At 61.9% G+C, this 15,468-nt stretch overlaps 1 protein-coding gene across 30 annotated transcripts in view; it reads right to left on the minus strand.

Moving 5' to 3' along the window:
* Window positions 1-15,468, minus strand: part of KIF1A (kinesin family member 1A) — an 86,720-nt gene that overhangs the window by 27,448 nt on the left and 43,804 nt on the right. For 9 of the 30 annotated variants that reach the window (XM_074316210.2, XM_074316200.2, XM_074316229.2 and 6 more), the window contains exons 15-27: window positions 15,074-15,285; window positions 14,140-14,219; window positions 13,735-13,810; window positions 11,399-11,478; window positions 10,885-10,991; window positions 9,928-10,011; window positions 9,318-9,498; window positions 9,090-9,162; window positions 8,800-8,893; window positions 7,622-7,770; window positions 7,133-7,311; window positions 5,645-5,782; window positions 4,703-4,942 (exon numbers count right to left, since the gene is read on the minus strand). In XM_074316210.2, coding sequence (XP_074172311.2) covers window positions 4,703-4,942; window positions 5,645-5,782; window positions 7,133-7,311; window positions 7,622-7,770; window positions 8,800-8,893; window positions 9,090-9,162; window positions 9,318-9,498; window positions 9,928-10,011; window positions 10,885-10,991; window positions 11,399-11,478; window positions 13,735-13,810; window positions 14,140-14,219; window positions 15,074-15,285 — 1,693 coding nt within the window. The remainder of the gene's footprint in view (window positions 1-4,702; window positions 4,943-5,644; window positions 5,783-7,132; window positions 7,312-7,621; window positions 7,771-8,799; window positions 8,894-9,089; window positions 9,163-9,317; window positions 9,499-9,927; window positions 10,012-10,884; window positions 10,992-11,398; window positions 11,479-13,734; window positions 13,811-14,139; window positions 14,220-15,073; window positions 15,286-15,468) is intronic. The other 21 variants (XM_074316285.2, XM_074316283.2, XM_074316279.2 and 18 more) reach the window with 3 other exon arrangements.

Below are 15,468 nucleotides of genomic sequence, written 5' to 3' on the forward strand. Positions count from 1 at the left end.
GCCCACTTCCCAGGGGCCTGACGCTTGCAGGCCCGGATGTGGAATAATGCTTACAACTCCTTCTGAGCTGTCAGCCAAGACGGGATCCCCCGGCCCAGTGCCCAGGGAGGTATGGCTGAACAGACACCCCCAGACCCCACGGCGCTGCCTGGCGGACCCCCATCAGCTACCCACAGAGCACCCAGAGTCCTTCCTCACCCCAACAGTGACCAGCTGGTGCCAGGACAAGCCAGACAAAAGCCATGTCACCCATTTCCTGAGCTTGCCAACATGGGGAGTCACACGAGCAGCAAGGACAAACAGGACCTGGAATACTCTGTGCTGCCCAGGTGGGTGGGTGGGCTGACGTGGAGCAAAACTGCCCCGCTGTTCAGGGCACCCCCCTGGGGGCACCTTCCTATGATTGGGGCACCCTGCTGGGGGGCCCGCCCACATGAGCCATCGGGGTAGAAGCCCATGGTGGACACGCTCCAGCAGGACCTCACCCCCCCAACCTGCCCTCCTCTCCAGCCCAGGTGTATGGCCGAGGGTGCAGCAGGACAGAGTGGGTAGGAGCTGGGAGGACAGGCGTGTCACCCTGTCACCTGCCCCTAGCTCAGCTTGCTCCACCCAAGGTCAGACACCACCCAAGCTGAGCCGTTGGCCTCACCCCATAGTGTGAGATTCAGGACACAGTGCTCTGGACCCTCCTGTGACTGTGGGCAGAGAGGTCTGTGCCTGGCGCCCCCTCCCAGGTGGACTCCTGATCTTGCACCCCACCCCTGCTGGTCCATCTCCGGAAGGTCAGAAACCTGAGTACCATCCTGGCTCTTATCTTTCAAATCCTTCAGTTTCACCTCAAAGTCTTTCTGAAGTTCTCTCGGAGGGTCCATTACCACCAGCCACACTCTTGCTGCCCCCATGGCCCCCACAGCACCCTGAGGGGACTTGGGGTGCCAATCAGACCCCACCCTTGGTGATATACAAGTACCTTGCCTCATTCCCAGCTCTGCTGCCCAACCCGTTCCAGCCACATGGGCCCCCAGTCCATCCTGGGACACCCCTGTCCACCACTGAGGCGAGGTGTGGAAGCTGCCAGCAAAAGCCAGCTCTGGCCCTGGTCACAAGAGGAAACTGAGGCCCAAAGTGAGAGCCTCGCTGCAGTGAAACAGCATGCAGGAACCAGACGGGACAGGCTGGGGGGCTGCACCAGCACCTGCCTTGTGATGGGGACAGTGGTGGCCTTCACTCTTGGGTACCTGGGTTCCTGGCCAAGGGCCTTTGCTTGAAATTGGGAGTGAGTGAGGGGGCTGCCATGAAATGAACAAAGCCATTTGCTTGAAATTGGGAGTGAGTGACGGGGCTGCCATGAAATGAACAAAGCCATTTGCTTGAAATTGGGAGTGAGTGAGGGGGCTGCCATGAAATGAACAAAGCCATTTGCTTGAAATTGGGAGTGAGTGAGGGGCTGCCATGAAATGAACAAAACCATTTGCTTGAAATTGGGAGTGAGTGAGGGGCTGCCATGAAATGAACAAAGCCATTTGCTTGAAATTGGGAGTGAGTGAGGGGGCTGCCATGAAATGAACAAAGCCATGAGGTCCGGAGGGGGAAGAGGAGCGAGCCCAGGACTCAGGCTATGGGAAGAGGGGCAGACCCTGCTCTGCCCTCCTCGGCTGGGCCCTGTCCAGCCATCCCATGCTGGAGAGAGCTAAGGGGACCAGGACCAGATAGGACAGCCCCAAGAAGCTGCAGGGTCCCCGAGTCAGCACCCAGCCCTCCAGCCTTCCCCACCCCACAGGGCAGGGCCGTGGGGCAGTGCCCACTGCTGCAATCCTGGTGTTTGCAGGAAGCCCCTGAGGACGCTCCCAGGCACAGACGGTGGAGGCCACAGCCTGACCATCCCCACCTGTGCTCTGCAGGGAACCCACAGAGGGCCATCAGGGGGGCAGGGACACCTCCCGTTGTGGGCTAGGTGAGGGCACGGTGCCAGGCACGAGGGTGCTGTATCGGTGCAGCCTCCCGAGGAGGTTAAGGACTGTCGCATCTCCCAGCCAGGAGGGGAGGCAGGATAGGTCCACTGTGCTGGAAGGCTCAGGGGCCATTCCACAGGGGCTGGCTTCCAGCAGGCGGGGCCAGGCCTCAGGCACCACCGGACTGCCACTCACAGTGGGCCCTCGTGTCCCCAAGGCTCAGATCATCCCCTTGGCAGCTCACGTACGGGCCTGCACCCCTGAGCTCACTGGGGGCCAGCAGTGGGACAATTGTTTTTCCCATACCTGGGCGGTAGGTGTGCCCACAGCTCCTGGGTAGCTTCTCACACCTCAGCACTGAGACTGGGGTTCTACTGACCAGTGGCACATCTCAGGCCAGCTGGCCGCATCCTTCTTTCTTAGGGGTGCGCAAAACACGGGTGGAACCCACAGATCTGTCTGGCTCTCTGGTGCCAGATGCAGAGAAGGCAAAGGAAGCCTGGCTGGCTCCCATCTCCGAATCCCAGTCTGCTTGGCGATGGTGACCGGCACATCTAGCCTCAGGGACTTTTGGGGCCCAGGAGCCACCGCCCCCAGAAGCAGCAGCCAGAGTCCTGGACACTCTCCTTGGAGGTCACCTCATCTCCCACACCCAGGCCCTTCCCTGGGACCTTCCATCCCAGGCAGGCAGCCCCGACCTCCTCTCTAGCTCCCCTGCCCCCCACATCCAGGCACCGGGGGGGGGGGGTAATTGGGGGAAAGCCCTTCCTCTGCCCGCCCCACCACCCCAAGTCACCCAGCACCCCAGACCAGCAGAGGGAGAGGCCTCCTGGACCTGGGGGAGGAGCCCTGGGGTGGGACGTGAGAGGCTCATGCTAGGGGGCCTGTGCACAGAGGTGAGTGCACCTCGAGTGCACCTTGAGGCAGGCTGAGGTGCCCCTGGAAAGAGAGGAAGCGGCACAGGCGGGGAGGAGGCAGTGCTGACTGGAGATGGTGAGGTACAAAGACGCATGCTGGCTAGGAAAGCCTTTCCCAGGGGAAACAACAGTGGGCACCCCGATTTCGCTTAAGCTTTGGAGAGGGAGCCAGCAGCTACCAGAAGGATGAAAGAAAACCAAAGACGGGTCCTTCTTAAGGCCCGGGCCTGCACAGCTGCTGCGGGAGAAGCAGTTCTTGCCAAACCAAAAAGATCAGACGGTTCCAGTGGGAGCCCTTCGCAGACCACCCGCTCCCGCGCAGGCCGGCCTCTCACTGGTGACCTGGCTTTGCTTTGGTGGTTTTGTAACAGCTCAGATTCACAGAGGGAAAAAGTGTCGGAAGGACCCAGCTCTTTCCAGCTGAGACTGCAAACACCCACACCCCATTTCTCCCAGGGGCCTGGCTCCCCTGCACCCTGACCCCATGCCTACCTGTCACTGGAGAGCCTCCTGGGCCCAGCAGGCCAGCGGGCCAGGCCCTAGCAGCCAGGCTTTCTGAGAGGCCTGTGTGGAGCTGGCCTAAGGTTACTACACAGCCCTCGGACCCAGCTTTCCCCAGGGGAGCTCGGCCCAGGATATCTGGGAGGGAGAGAGCCACACGTTTCTATCCCGCAGGCCAGCCTGTCACACTCATGGAACACAAAAATCAGAATAAATGCAGGACATCTGCCCACAGAAGCCTGCTTCCTTCCAAGAGGAATGCTTCCAAGAGGGGCTTTTACCCAACGACTCCCAGTGTGCACCCCACTATCTGGGGCCGCCGCAGCCTGCAGCTTTCAGTCCTGGTGCTCCAAAGTCAAGACTTCCAAAAGCTTCCATCGGCCTAGCCCAAGGAAGCCAACTCCAGAAGGTTGCTATTAAAACTATCTCATCCCTTTTACGTTGTCAATGATGTCAGCTGTTCCATGAGCTGCATTTCCTTCTACCACAGTAGCTTTCTAGATCTTTCTTTCACCAGTCATGCTTCCCTTCCATAATAATAACAAACGTGAATGGCAGCTTTATTTGCCCAATCGGCCGGCAGGGTCTGGGCTTCCCCAGGCCTCCGCTCCATTTTCCTGACCTTCGCTTCTCTTATTTGTCCCGGAAACAATAATGAGCACTTCCTGTGAGGGCACAGGCTCACACGTGTCTGTCCTTTGCCATGCTGGCCAGGGAGGTCCGAAGGATGAAGAGTCCTCACCTTCAGACAGAGACAGGCTCAGAGCGAAGTGGGGTCCACCGGGCCCCACGCTTCAAGGGGGCCCTTCCACTGCCCGCTCCAGCCCTTCCTCCCCTGCCCTGTGGGACGACCTCCTCCAAGCCTGCTCCTCTTCCCACAGGAAGGCGAGAAGTGGAGAGGTCTCCATCTCTTCAGGAAAAGGGGGGGGGCGCCTGAGCTGGTGGAGGGTCTGAACCCCAGGACCACAGGACCTTGGGGGCGGCCTGCTCCTCCCTCCTTTCCAAATGTCCCCTGAGGGGCCCTGCACCAGGAGTCTTCCTGGGTTCCAGAGGCCACTTCCCAGGTTCTAGGGCCTCTGCAGCACAGTGCCACCTGCATGGAGCTGGTGGCCATGGCCATGTACCTGCCTCTTCCATAACTAGGACCGCAATGGTCCCTGTCTCCAGGACAGCCAAGAGCCCTCACGCTCCCCAAAACCCCCTTGGAAGGCCAGTCCCCCAGCTGCCGGGCTCTGGGGCCACACCCTAACGGCCAGATTTGCCTGCAGCAGTGCTCCTGTGCCAAAGAGCTGGCTCCTTCCTTCCCAGCATGCTGTCCTCGACCTCACCAACCTTCCTACTAAACTGAACAGGGGGGGCCGGTCGTAAAACGGGTCCCGGCCGTCGCCCAGCGCGTGCTCTGGAAACACGTCGTCTTCCAGGTGCTCCTCCTCCCCCACGCTCTGCTCCTCCGCAGGCTCCGTGCTGTCAGAGTCGGGGCTCGAGGAGGTGGGGGAGGGGGTGAGAGCAGCCATGCGCTCGCTCATGCATGTGTTGAGAAGAGGGTAGCTGTTGCAGCCAGAGATGACTGAACTGAGGTTAGTGCGACAAGACAGACAGAAGTTAACACCAGCTTCTCACAGGGACGGGCGGGGTGGGGGCTTCTGTTTAAAACCAAGTCCAAACACACAACCACCAAGAACGCTGCCTTCAAAGACAAGAGAACTGAAAGTGCATCCCATCCCGGGCTTAGAAGGAAACTGCATATGTGGTCAGTGGAAGGCTCTGGAAGGTTCTGGAGGCACCGGCAGTGTCAGTGTGATCCTGGCCCTGTGTGGCTAAGGTTGTGTGAGGACCTCGTGAGCTTGGCCACGTTGAGGCCTCAGAACATGTCGCATCCTGTGGGGTGCAGGGGCTGGGCACAGACCCCGACCAGGAGACCGGGAAAGGAGGCATGGGACGCTGAGGCTCTGGGGTGACATGGTCCTGTGTCTCAAGGTGATCCAGAAAGTCTGACTGAGCCTCACGCATTCACACATATGGACATGTGTGACCTGGTGACCACGCCCCACGGTGGCTGGGGTGGCAATGACGAGATCCCTCTGCGGTTCCTTAAACAAGGGCCCACTGGTGTGTGAAGAGGAGGGGCTGGGGGCCTCAGACCAGGAAGGGTGAGGGCAGAGGAGAGGCGCGGGGACAGGGCCCAGCTGGGAGTCCCGCCTTGGGAGGAGGCCTGCTCCTGCCCCCACTGCTCATTCTCTCTCTCTCAGCCCAGGGAGGGAGGGAGGTGCCCACCTGCCCACCAGCCGGAACCAGGGGAAGCGGTCGTAGAAGGGGTCTCCACCGGTCACCACATTGTCACAGTCCTCGATGACGCTGGAGGGCACCTCCGCCGCCCGGTCGTACATCTCCCGCATCAGGTCCAAGCGCTGCCTGTAGGGGGCGCGGGGAGCAGAGTGGGCTGGGGGCGTGGCTGTGAGGCGTACCTCCAGGGACAGGGGGCTCCCGCCACCTCATCCTGCTCTGCGCTGTCCGCTGTCCGAGGCCTAAGCTGGTTTGCTGCAGACCCTCTGTGGTCCTGAAATCGGTCAACCGAGAGCAAGGGACTGCCAGGTAAAGGTATGAGTTCACCGTTAAACTCCTCCCAACTCCGGCCAGGTGACAGCAGTGTGATTGAAGCAGGCAGGATGGGCCTGGAACCAGCGACAGGGACGGAACCGGACAGGCGGGCAGAGAAGGGGGAGAGAACCCCACCTGGAGCTGGTGTGGGGAGCTCAGGCGCTCAGGGTGGGAATTGTGTCACAGAGCCCAAGACACTCAAGGAATGAGGGGCAGATTGGTGAGAGGATGTAGAAAATGGTATTTTAAAAATTATTACCCCAGGAAAACCAACAAGTCGAGGAAGAAAGGAAATGCAGTCATTTCCCTGCAGGGCTCAGAGTAACATGAAGGGCACGGAGAGTGAACACTCGTCCTTCCAAGTGTCGCCTGCAGCACCGGCGGGGGGCAGTGGGTGTGAGTCGTCACGAGTGTCTGAGTGCGTGTCTACCACTGTGTGTGTGAGCGTGAGTGTGAGACTAAATGTGAGTGTGAGTGTGCAAGTGTGCGACTCTAATCGTATTTTTATTCTCTTTGTGCTATGATGTTTGACTTCTTGGGGGTCTTGCTGGCTGGGGACAGAGGGCCCTCCCGGGGGCAGCCAATTCCTAGAGACAGTAAACATTCTGTGGGGGAGTTGTACACACACACCAACCCCCAGCCGCCCCTTTAGCTGGCTCGCACACCCAGCCAGTGCCCATGCCCTCAGTCACCCCAGGGCCAGATACCAGGCGACTAGGGCCAGCCCTATGCCCCAATGCACGCCACCGATTCTAACTTGCCTGTCCTGGCCACCCACCCACCGGGCCTGGGAAAACCTCAGTAGAGGTGATGGCCAAGACACCCCCCCGCTGCTTTCTGCCTCCGGCCGCCCTGTGCTCCCCCGACCCTGTGAGTGGGCCTTCTGCTTTCTGGGGACTGTAAGTGACATTCAACTTTTCTTCAATGGCATTGACCTGTCATGTCTCATCCAGTCCCCTTTACAAATTAAAGGACAAGCACACGTCAGAGGGAGCATGTGGGGACCATGGAGATGGACCTGTAGAAAAGACACCTCTCACAGGACAGCAGCAACTCCCCACTGTCCTCCGAGCCACCCCAGGCGGCCCCTCCCTGCCCGTCTTGCCCTCCTTCCTGCAGCGCCCGTCACCTGCCCTCCTGCACAGAGACTGAATGTCACCCCACCTGAGTTTCTCCAGCGTCCAGTAGTGGGTGGCCCCGTTCTTCTGGTCCTGGACCTCCACAGCCACGATGGTGCGGGGGAAGGGGCGCATCTCTCGGTCTTTGGCAGCCTCTGGGGGCAGTAGGTCTGGTGGCAGTGGGGAGTAGAGTGTGTCCGTGAGGAGGACAAACTGGAACTGGACCTGTGACAGGCAGAAGATGCCCTCCCATCAGCCCCTTGGTGGGTGGGAGCCAGGTCCCCTAAAGGACTGCCTTCCCACCTCCTGAGACGTTGGCTGCACACTGGAACCTTCCAACCAGCCACCAGCCTATGCATTGAGCAGGGAGGGCGTGTGTCCACCTCAGACCATCCCAGCTCCCCTTTCCACTGCCCACCGTCCTAGGAGCCCAGGTCAGGCAGGCGTCTCCACCCTCCCCAGTGCCAAGTTCCACTGTAAGCAGGTCTGGTGACCCCCCCCCGAGGCAGGTAGGAGTCGGGCGGGTGGCGCCCACCTTCTTCTTTAGCTCCACGCTGATAGCGTTGGCCTCCTTGAGGAAGATGGCATTGCCCCACAGCTGGTCCCGCAGTGACGTGAACTGGTACCACTTCCACTTCCGGAAGGCCCACAGCGCCAGCTCACACTCCCTCTCCGTCCATGGGACTGTGGGGAGAGGCCAAGTGGTCACCGAGGAAACACCGTGACACCCCCACTCTGGACCTGGGCTGGGGGCTCTGTGTTTGGGTCCTCAATCCCACACTAACTGTTCTGGGCGCTTGGAAAGAAGGAAACCGGCAGAAAGACCTGAGACCGGAAGTCGTGTGACATGAAAGGCTCCGTGTGCCCCAAAGAGGTCAGTGTATGAGAGTTCTGAGAGTGGGGCTGAGGCTCAGTGAGGGCGGGGGGGGGGGGGGTCAGCAGTGAAATGACAGCCACACCACCATGTGGGGGCACCCACGGGAGAGGAGGTAGGAGGCCAGGCTGGGGCTGCCCTGCATGGCCTCTCCCAGCTCACATGCTCTCTGTCCCCCAGGAAGGGCTTGTCCCTGCTCCCAGCGTCCCCTCCCACCCACAGGCCATCCTGTGGAGCCTGAAGAATCCTCGTTGGGTAGGTGAGTCCAGACAAGGGGAGAACAAGGTCACATTAGCACAAAGGTGCAGACCAGATGCCAGGCTGGATGTGAACCCCACAGCCACCCTTGGGCCCCATAGTAGCATGAGGTCGCTAGTGGGCCACCCAAGCAAATGCCAGCAAAGGGAGTCCCGAGGTGAGAGCAGAGTGACCTTGTCTTGGGGAAGCACCAGCCTCCCCAGCCCCACAGGCAGGGCACCTGTGTGAGCCCTCACTCACTCCTCCTTCCCCATGGTCCAGGCTGCTCTCGCCAGGACCCGTGTGTGTGTGTGTGTGTGTGTGTGTGTGTGTGTGTGTGTGTGTGCACGTGTGTGTGGTTGTGTGCACGTGTGCGTGTGTGTGCACGTGTGCGGTGTGTGTGTGTGTGTGTGTATGCTTTCCTACTGCTGCTCAGACTCCCCGAATGCTGCCTCCCAGGGACAAGGAGCCGTCTCCCGAGGGACAAGAGGAGACCCCAGGGCAAGGCGCCAGACAGCTGCCCTCCAGGGAGCGGCCTGGGGGTGCACCCTCTCAGAGACCCCGCCCCGCCTACGGCCGCTGCCCCACTGGGGAGCCCGCACCTTCGTCCTCCGGCTCTTCGTCCTCCTCGTTCATCTCCGGGAAGTACCTGGAGTCCATCTGCTTCTGCAGGGCCTCCAGCTTGCTCTCATAGTCCTGGCACCGAAGCAGGGACCGTGGTTCCAACTGGACACCAGGCCCCCGCACGACCCTCCTGCCTGGGCTGTCGCGTGGTGAGCCCCAGGGTCCCACCACAGCAGTGGCTCTGGGCAGCTGAGGGTCCAGCTGGGAAAACAGGGACCCTGGCTCCCCCCACCCAGCCCTGGGGGCCACCTGGGGGAGCCACCCTCACCAGCCTCTGCTGCTCCAGCAGGTAGGTGGCCTCTTCCCGCTCCCGGCGGTACTGGTCCTCCAGCTCCTGGAGCCTGCAAGAGCGGGAGGGGGTGATGCTGCTGGGTGGACACAGGGTGGACACGATGCAAGGGTGGGTGACACTGCGTGGACTATGACAGGATGCGATGGTGGGTGACACTGCAGGGGCGCGATGCTGCAGGGGTGCGGGCAGCCCCGCCGGCCTCACCTCTGCTCCATCTCCTGCTTCATATCGATGCCCTGCTTCTCCAGCAGCTCGCGCTGGGCGAAGGCCCAGTCCACGGGCTCCGCGGGCGTCTCGGCACAGGGCGTGCGCTCGCGCTCCTGCCGGGCCTGCTCGGGGTGGTTGAAGCGGAACACGTGGCTCTTGCCCATGATGATGCGGTTTCCTGGGGGAGGGGGGCCGGACTTGGGGGCTGCGGCCTCAGGCAGCCTCAAGGGGGGAGGAGGCCGAAGGGGAGAACAGGACCCTCCTCCAACTGAGCTCCCAGTGTCGCCCACCCCAGGAGCCACTGCACAGGGCCCTCCACTCGGGTGCCCTGCCCCTGGACCCTCCCGGGCCGGCCACCTCTCCCTCAGCTAGGACCTGAACTGGCCCCTCACTCCCCACAAATCGGCGCTTCGGCCCCCCCCTTTCAGCAGCTGGTGATGTTTACAAAGCACTGCCCTCTCTGTGGCCCTGCCATGGGCAAGCAAGGGAGAAGGAGCAGGAACAGGGTCTGTGCCCCGTCCTCCCCCGTCCTCCCACGTGCCCACAGCCCTGAGAACAGGCGGGGGGCCCTGCAGGGGGGGGCCAGGGGCCTCCCACCCGGTGGTACCTGACCGCAGGATGCTGGGCTCCGTGACTTTCTTGCCGTTGACGTAAGTGTCTGCCCCTTCACAGGGCTCCAGGGTCACCACAGCTGCAGGTAGACGGTGGGGTCAGAGAGGACGACTGGGAGGGACTGTCATCATGGGTGCCACACCCTCTGTTTTCCTGCAGGGTTCCGCTCACCTCACCACCCAGCTGTGGCCCCCACCGCTCTCTTTCCTTCCTGCTAGCCGCAAAGCCTGACTGCCAGTGGCACCTTGTTTGGACCTCAGAGAAGCCGGAGGAGGGTGGTGCCCGAGTAACAGATGAGGAGACTGGTGCCCGAGTCAGAGAGTCGGGAGGCCGTGTTGGCTGACCGCCAGCCCTATCAGGGTCTCCAGGTGGGCATGGATGGGAACGGGAGTGCCACATCCCTGGGAGTCCCAGAGCCCTTCTGGGCTCCATGCCCACCCTGCCAGGGAGGGCACCTATTCAGGGAGGGCAGGCTTTGGGCACAGGGCATCTGGGAGAACCAACATCCCCAACACTGCCTAATGCCACCCCCTGAGGTGTTCGTCACACAGCGGGGTTACGCCATTGGTCTGCAGCCCAGAGGCTGGTGATCACCTGCCCTGAACTGGGGAGCCGTGGGCGCTGTAATGATACTCAACATAGCAGGTAGTACCCCCGACAGTCACACCCAAGACGGGCGGTGGGGACCAGGTGCGCAGGCACAGATGGTTGCTGCACAGCCAGTGGGCAAGTGCGGTCCCAAAATATTTCTACACCCTCGATCTGACTCATTTCATGGCTCACTGTCCTCCACCCAAGAACACCCCCAAACTGTCCCTGTCCCCAGCCCAGCCCAGCCACCAAAGCCCCTTTCTAAAGCGGGGATTCCCGGGACTGATTGGGAGCTGGGAGGTGGCAAGCTGGCCTGGGGCTGACACTCAGCAGCACCGGGGACGGGGGGAGGGGGCAGTACCTTCGCTGCACCCCCGGGAGTCGCTCCGGAAGATGCAATGCTCCTCCTTGATGAAGTGCCCACTCAGGACGATGTCCTGCCGTCTCTCTGCGTCCTCCCGGCCCACTCTGCAGTGGGGAGGGGCGCCATCAGCAACGGCCAGATCCACGGTGCCCATGAGGCCACCCACTGGCCCCCGACCCGGGCCTCCAAGGACACCCAGCCAGGCTCTTATGGGAAAGGCCCAAGGTGTGCAGGAGTGGGGCACAGAGGATGCGCCCACATGCAGCGGTTCTGGGAGAGCCACATGGACCAGCGGCAAGCAGCATCACCTCCAGCAATGGGCAGACGGCGACCCAACCCCAACTGGCCCCCACACCGCCTGGTGGACCCCCACCTGGTGAGCCCCCCACCTGGTGAGCCCCCACCTGGTGAGGCCCCCCACCCCACCTGGTGCGCACCCACCGGGTGAGCCCCCTACCTGGTGAGCCCCCCACCTGGTGAGCCCCCCTACCCCACCTGGTGAGCCCCCCACCTGGTGAGCCCATCCTTGATGTAGTAGAGGAGGCACTCGGACATCAGTGGGTCCTCATTCAGGTTGACAAGATGCGGTGTCTGAGGGAGACAGGAGGGTCACCTCTCCTGCAGGGAGCAGGGGTCCCACACTGGCTGTCTGCCTGACCTCTCTCCCCAGTGCCAGACCACCACCAGTCCTGGGCCTGGCCTCACAGGGGAACCAGTGTCCTCCCGGCCTGGCAGGGAGGACAGGAGACGTGAAGGAAAAGGCTCCCTGAGGAAGAGCATGGACAGGAACCCCAGAGTCGGGGGGACAGCCAGGCGGCAGGCTGGGTGGGGGCTTGACCTTGACAGTCAGAGGGGGCTGGGAAGGGTTGAGGACTCAGAGGGGCACCTGGAGCTGTGGTGGGCCCTTGAAAGTGCAGGGTGCAGGCCAGGTTCCAGCACTGGCCCTGTACTCGTGGTGTACCCTCAAAGTCCTGGGCACCCAGGGGTGAGGGCTCCAGTGGGTCCTTGAGCCAAGGATTACATTACTGGCTAGGGAGGCCTTGGGCCCTGGGGGCTGGGAGCAGAGAGGCTGTGAAAAACCCCATCCAGGTTGGACCCCCTATACCTCTCCTGTCCCTGGTCTAGAAAAACATGGCCCAAGGCCAAGGTGACCACCTCCTGCCAGCCATACCTGTCTAAGCACTGCCTGGGCTCCCTGCCCACCTTGTCCCAGCGTAGCCACCCCAGGCTCTGCCCACTGGGGCCTGAACAGCCCATCCCCACTTCCTTCACTGCTCTAACCCCAGGGTCTCTCTGGACCCCAACACTCCCTCAGCTCAGGAATACCACCTACACTGTGCTGGGCAAGAGTCCTGCAACACAGCAGAGGTTGGACTGCTTCCTCAGTTTCCCACCTGGAACCTTGGGGCAAGCCGCCCCCACCCAGAGCTGTAAGCCCTGCGATGCCCACCAACACACCTGTGCAGGGTTGTGAAGACCCGGTCATCAGACGCGAGGACAAACCATCCCCAGCCACCCCAGCCCCTGAGCAGGAGTGTGTGGAAGGGACGTGCTGGCCCTGCTGGGCTGAGGTGGGGGGACCCGGCTGAGCCATGTGATTCCCCAGAGTCCCAGGAAAGCCGTGGTTCTCAGGAGGTGTCCCTGGTGGTCCCCAGGGTGTCCCCCCACGCCTGGGCCGTGCCAGCCTCAGGGCCACCACTGAAGACAGAACGGCAGGGTGCCCAGCATTCCAAGGCGTCTGAACCCACACACAGCTCCACATGCCAGCCTGGGGTGCCTCACCCCTTCAGAAAAAGGCAGGGTCTGAAACAGCCGAGGAGCAATCCACTCCAGATGACACAACCAAGGCCTCTCCAGAAGGGATGTGAAATACGACCCGTCAGGGCACCACCTGCTCCCCACTCTGCCCCAGGTCCCCCCAGCACCCCTCCCTCCTGCCTCAGGGACTCAGCACTCACTGCCCCCAGTGTGGGGTGCATGGGGATAGAATCCTGAGGAGCCTGGCCCTGTCCCCAGAGAGCCCACTGCACCAGCACCCTGTGCCCCTCTTCCCCTGGGGTCCCCAATGGCCCAGTGGGAACTCCACGTGCTCCTGGTTTCAGGGACTGACAAACAAAGCCAGGGTGAAAAGCCGGCCCCAGGGGGGCTGTTCTGAGGGAAGCAGGCCAGGCACCTCCTCAGCAACAAGGTGGCAGGGCCTGGAGCCCCACTGCTACTGCCTCCAGGGGGGCTTCCTGGATTAGAGCTTAGCTCCTACTGGCTCTAAATGTCTGGCAATCTTTGTGGTGGGGGAACCTTGGTCCTAGGACCAGAGAGACTTTTACCCACATGTTCACGCTATGCCCCAGCTGAGTTCCTGACTAGAGGGGGCACTCTGCTCCATTGGAGGGACCCTAGCTGACAGACCCCCAAGACCCTCCCTAGGGCTGGATCCGGGGTGTGTGCCAGGCTTGTGTGGGAGAAGAGGGGTCCCTGCTGAGACAGCTGGACCCCACTCTGGCTAAGCTCCAAGAAGGCAGCTGGCTCCAGGTCAGGTCCAGCCCCACGTGTCTCAGGTCTCCAGCCTGAGTGTGGCTCCCAGTGTCACCCTGACCTCGAGGGGCCCAGTCTACTCCTCAGGCAGCTAAATGACCCTCCCGCTGTCCCAAGGCCATGGGGACACCCGCAATGAGGCAGTGGGGCTGGGTCTTGCAGGCAGGGAGGGCCTGGCTGTGGTAAACGTGGCCCCCAGTGCCTGGACCCCCCACCCTGCTCCTCTTCCCCCAGAGGAATGAGCCCCCGAGAAGGGCAGGGCGCCCATCCGTGCCCAAGCCGGGGCAGCCCCATGGAAGCGGGCCTAACTCCTACCTTTTTGGGAGAGAACACACCCAGGGTGCCGCCGTCCTCCCTCATGGCCACGCCCATCTCGGCCAGCAGCGCTTCTCTGGGAGAACAGAGCAAAACTGGGGTCAGCTCGAGCCCCAAGAGGCCACCTCGAGCCCCAAGAGGACACCTCATCCACAAATAACCAACTGAGTGACCGGGAGCCAGTGGGGCTCTGCCACACGGCCCGTGGGCAGCAGCCATGCAGTGACCCATCTGGGTAGTGAGTTAAGGTATCTGCTTGGAGGGACTGAGCACCTGATGAGGGATCAGGTCAATAGGGCCGGGTAACACGGTGACATGAGGTGGGGTCACTGGGTGAAGGGGACGGGTCTGTCGGGAGCCCGGGCTGGAGTGCAGGGCTGCGCTGCTCCCATCCCTGCCGCCCACCTCTCCATCCGGATGGCTTCTGTCCGCCGCAGCTTCTCCTCCCAGGTTTCGTTGAGCTCAGCTATGATTTTCTCCGTCTCCTGCAGGGCGAGACCGAGCAGAGGAGGTCAGGCCTGGGGCAGAGTGCACAGAGGCCTGGGAGCCAGGCAGAGGGGACACGAGTCAGTCTGCAAGGCACCAAGACCCCAGTCCCCCGGTCTGTCCTGGCAGCGTGATGTCTGAAGGATCAAGGGCTGCAGGGTGTTTGTGTTTTCAGAACCACCTGTCTTTCCTGCGGATGTCACCCAGAGAACTCGAGGGAAAGGCGAAGTACCCCAGGAAGGAGAGAAACAGACATACATGGAGACATCGGGCTGGTTCTGAGGCACAGACATCCATGGACACTTCACCGTTTCCTCCAGCCCCACAGCAGGTGGGCCCCATACCCCAGGTGGGCCCTATGCTCCAGGGTCCCCTCCCCGCCCTGCCTCACCCCCGCCTCAGGTCCAGCCTCTGTGCCTTTGAATCCTCAACCCCCTCAGTCTCCAAATTCTGGGCTCACCCTGTACCTCGGAACATTGGATGAAAACCCTAAAAGCAGCAGGCGCATTGCTGGGGGTCAGAGAGTGACCATGGGCCCAAGGGGGCCAGTGGATGAATAGTCATGAGCATAGGACACCTGGGAGGGGTATAGAGCCCCTAGGACACCCATCTGCCCTCGCCAGTAAATGGGGGCCCCGCGGTGCTGACCAGAGAATGGTGACAAGTGTGGAGGGAGTGCCGGGGACACCGCAGGCTCACTGTGCCTCCAGCCAGCCCCACTTCCTGCCTTTGAGGACAGGGCTTGGCTGGCCCTGGGCCCAGACGGTACAGGGCGGGGCAGGGCCCTGACACCCACCTCACCAAGCTCACCCCGTTTCCTGGGGTCTGGCGCCCCACCTGGCCCTGCCCTCACCTTCAGCCTTTCGATGGCCTCCTCACTGCCTGGGGCAAATAAGAGGCGCTCATGCAAGCTGGACACGGAGGCGGCGCGGCTGGACAGGGCCGAGAGTGAGGATGAGGGGCTCATGCCCACCAGGGCGTTGGTCACTGTGGAGAGATTGTCAGGGGCTTCACTCAACTCTGCCCCGCCATGGTTACAGTTATTGTTCTCAAGGTCGGACACGTCTACGGGAGGAAGGGAGGGAGAGGGGGCAGACAGACAGGAGGGAGAGAAAAGAGACACAAGTTGGGAGAAAGCAAAAGGTGGGTGAAGAGAAGGCAGGAAGCAAACCATGAGCACAGCCGCCAGGCGCCGGACAAGCGCATGCAGGGCTGCCTGCTACCCCCACGATGGGAACTGGTCCCAGC

The sequence above is a fragment of the Rhinolophus sinicus genome, chromosome 17, assembly GCF_057876585.1.
Source record: "Rhinolophus sinicus isolate RSI-liver-muscle chromosome 17, RSI-T2T, whole genome shotgun sequence".
Taxonomy (NCBI): Eukaryota; Metazoa; Chordata; class Mammalia; order Chiroptera; family Rhinolophidae; genus Rhinolophus; species Rhinolophus sinicus.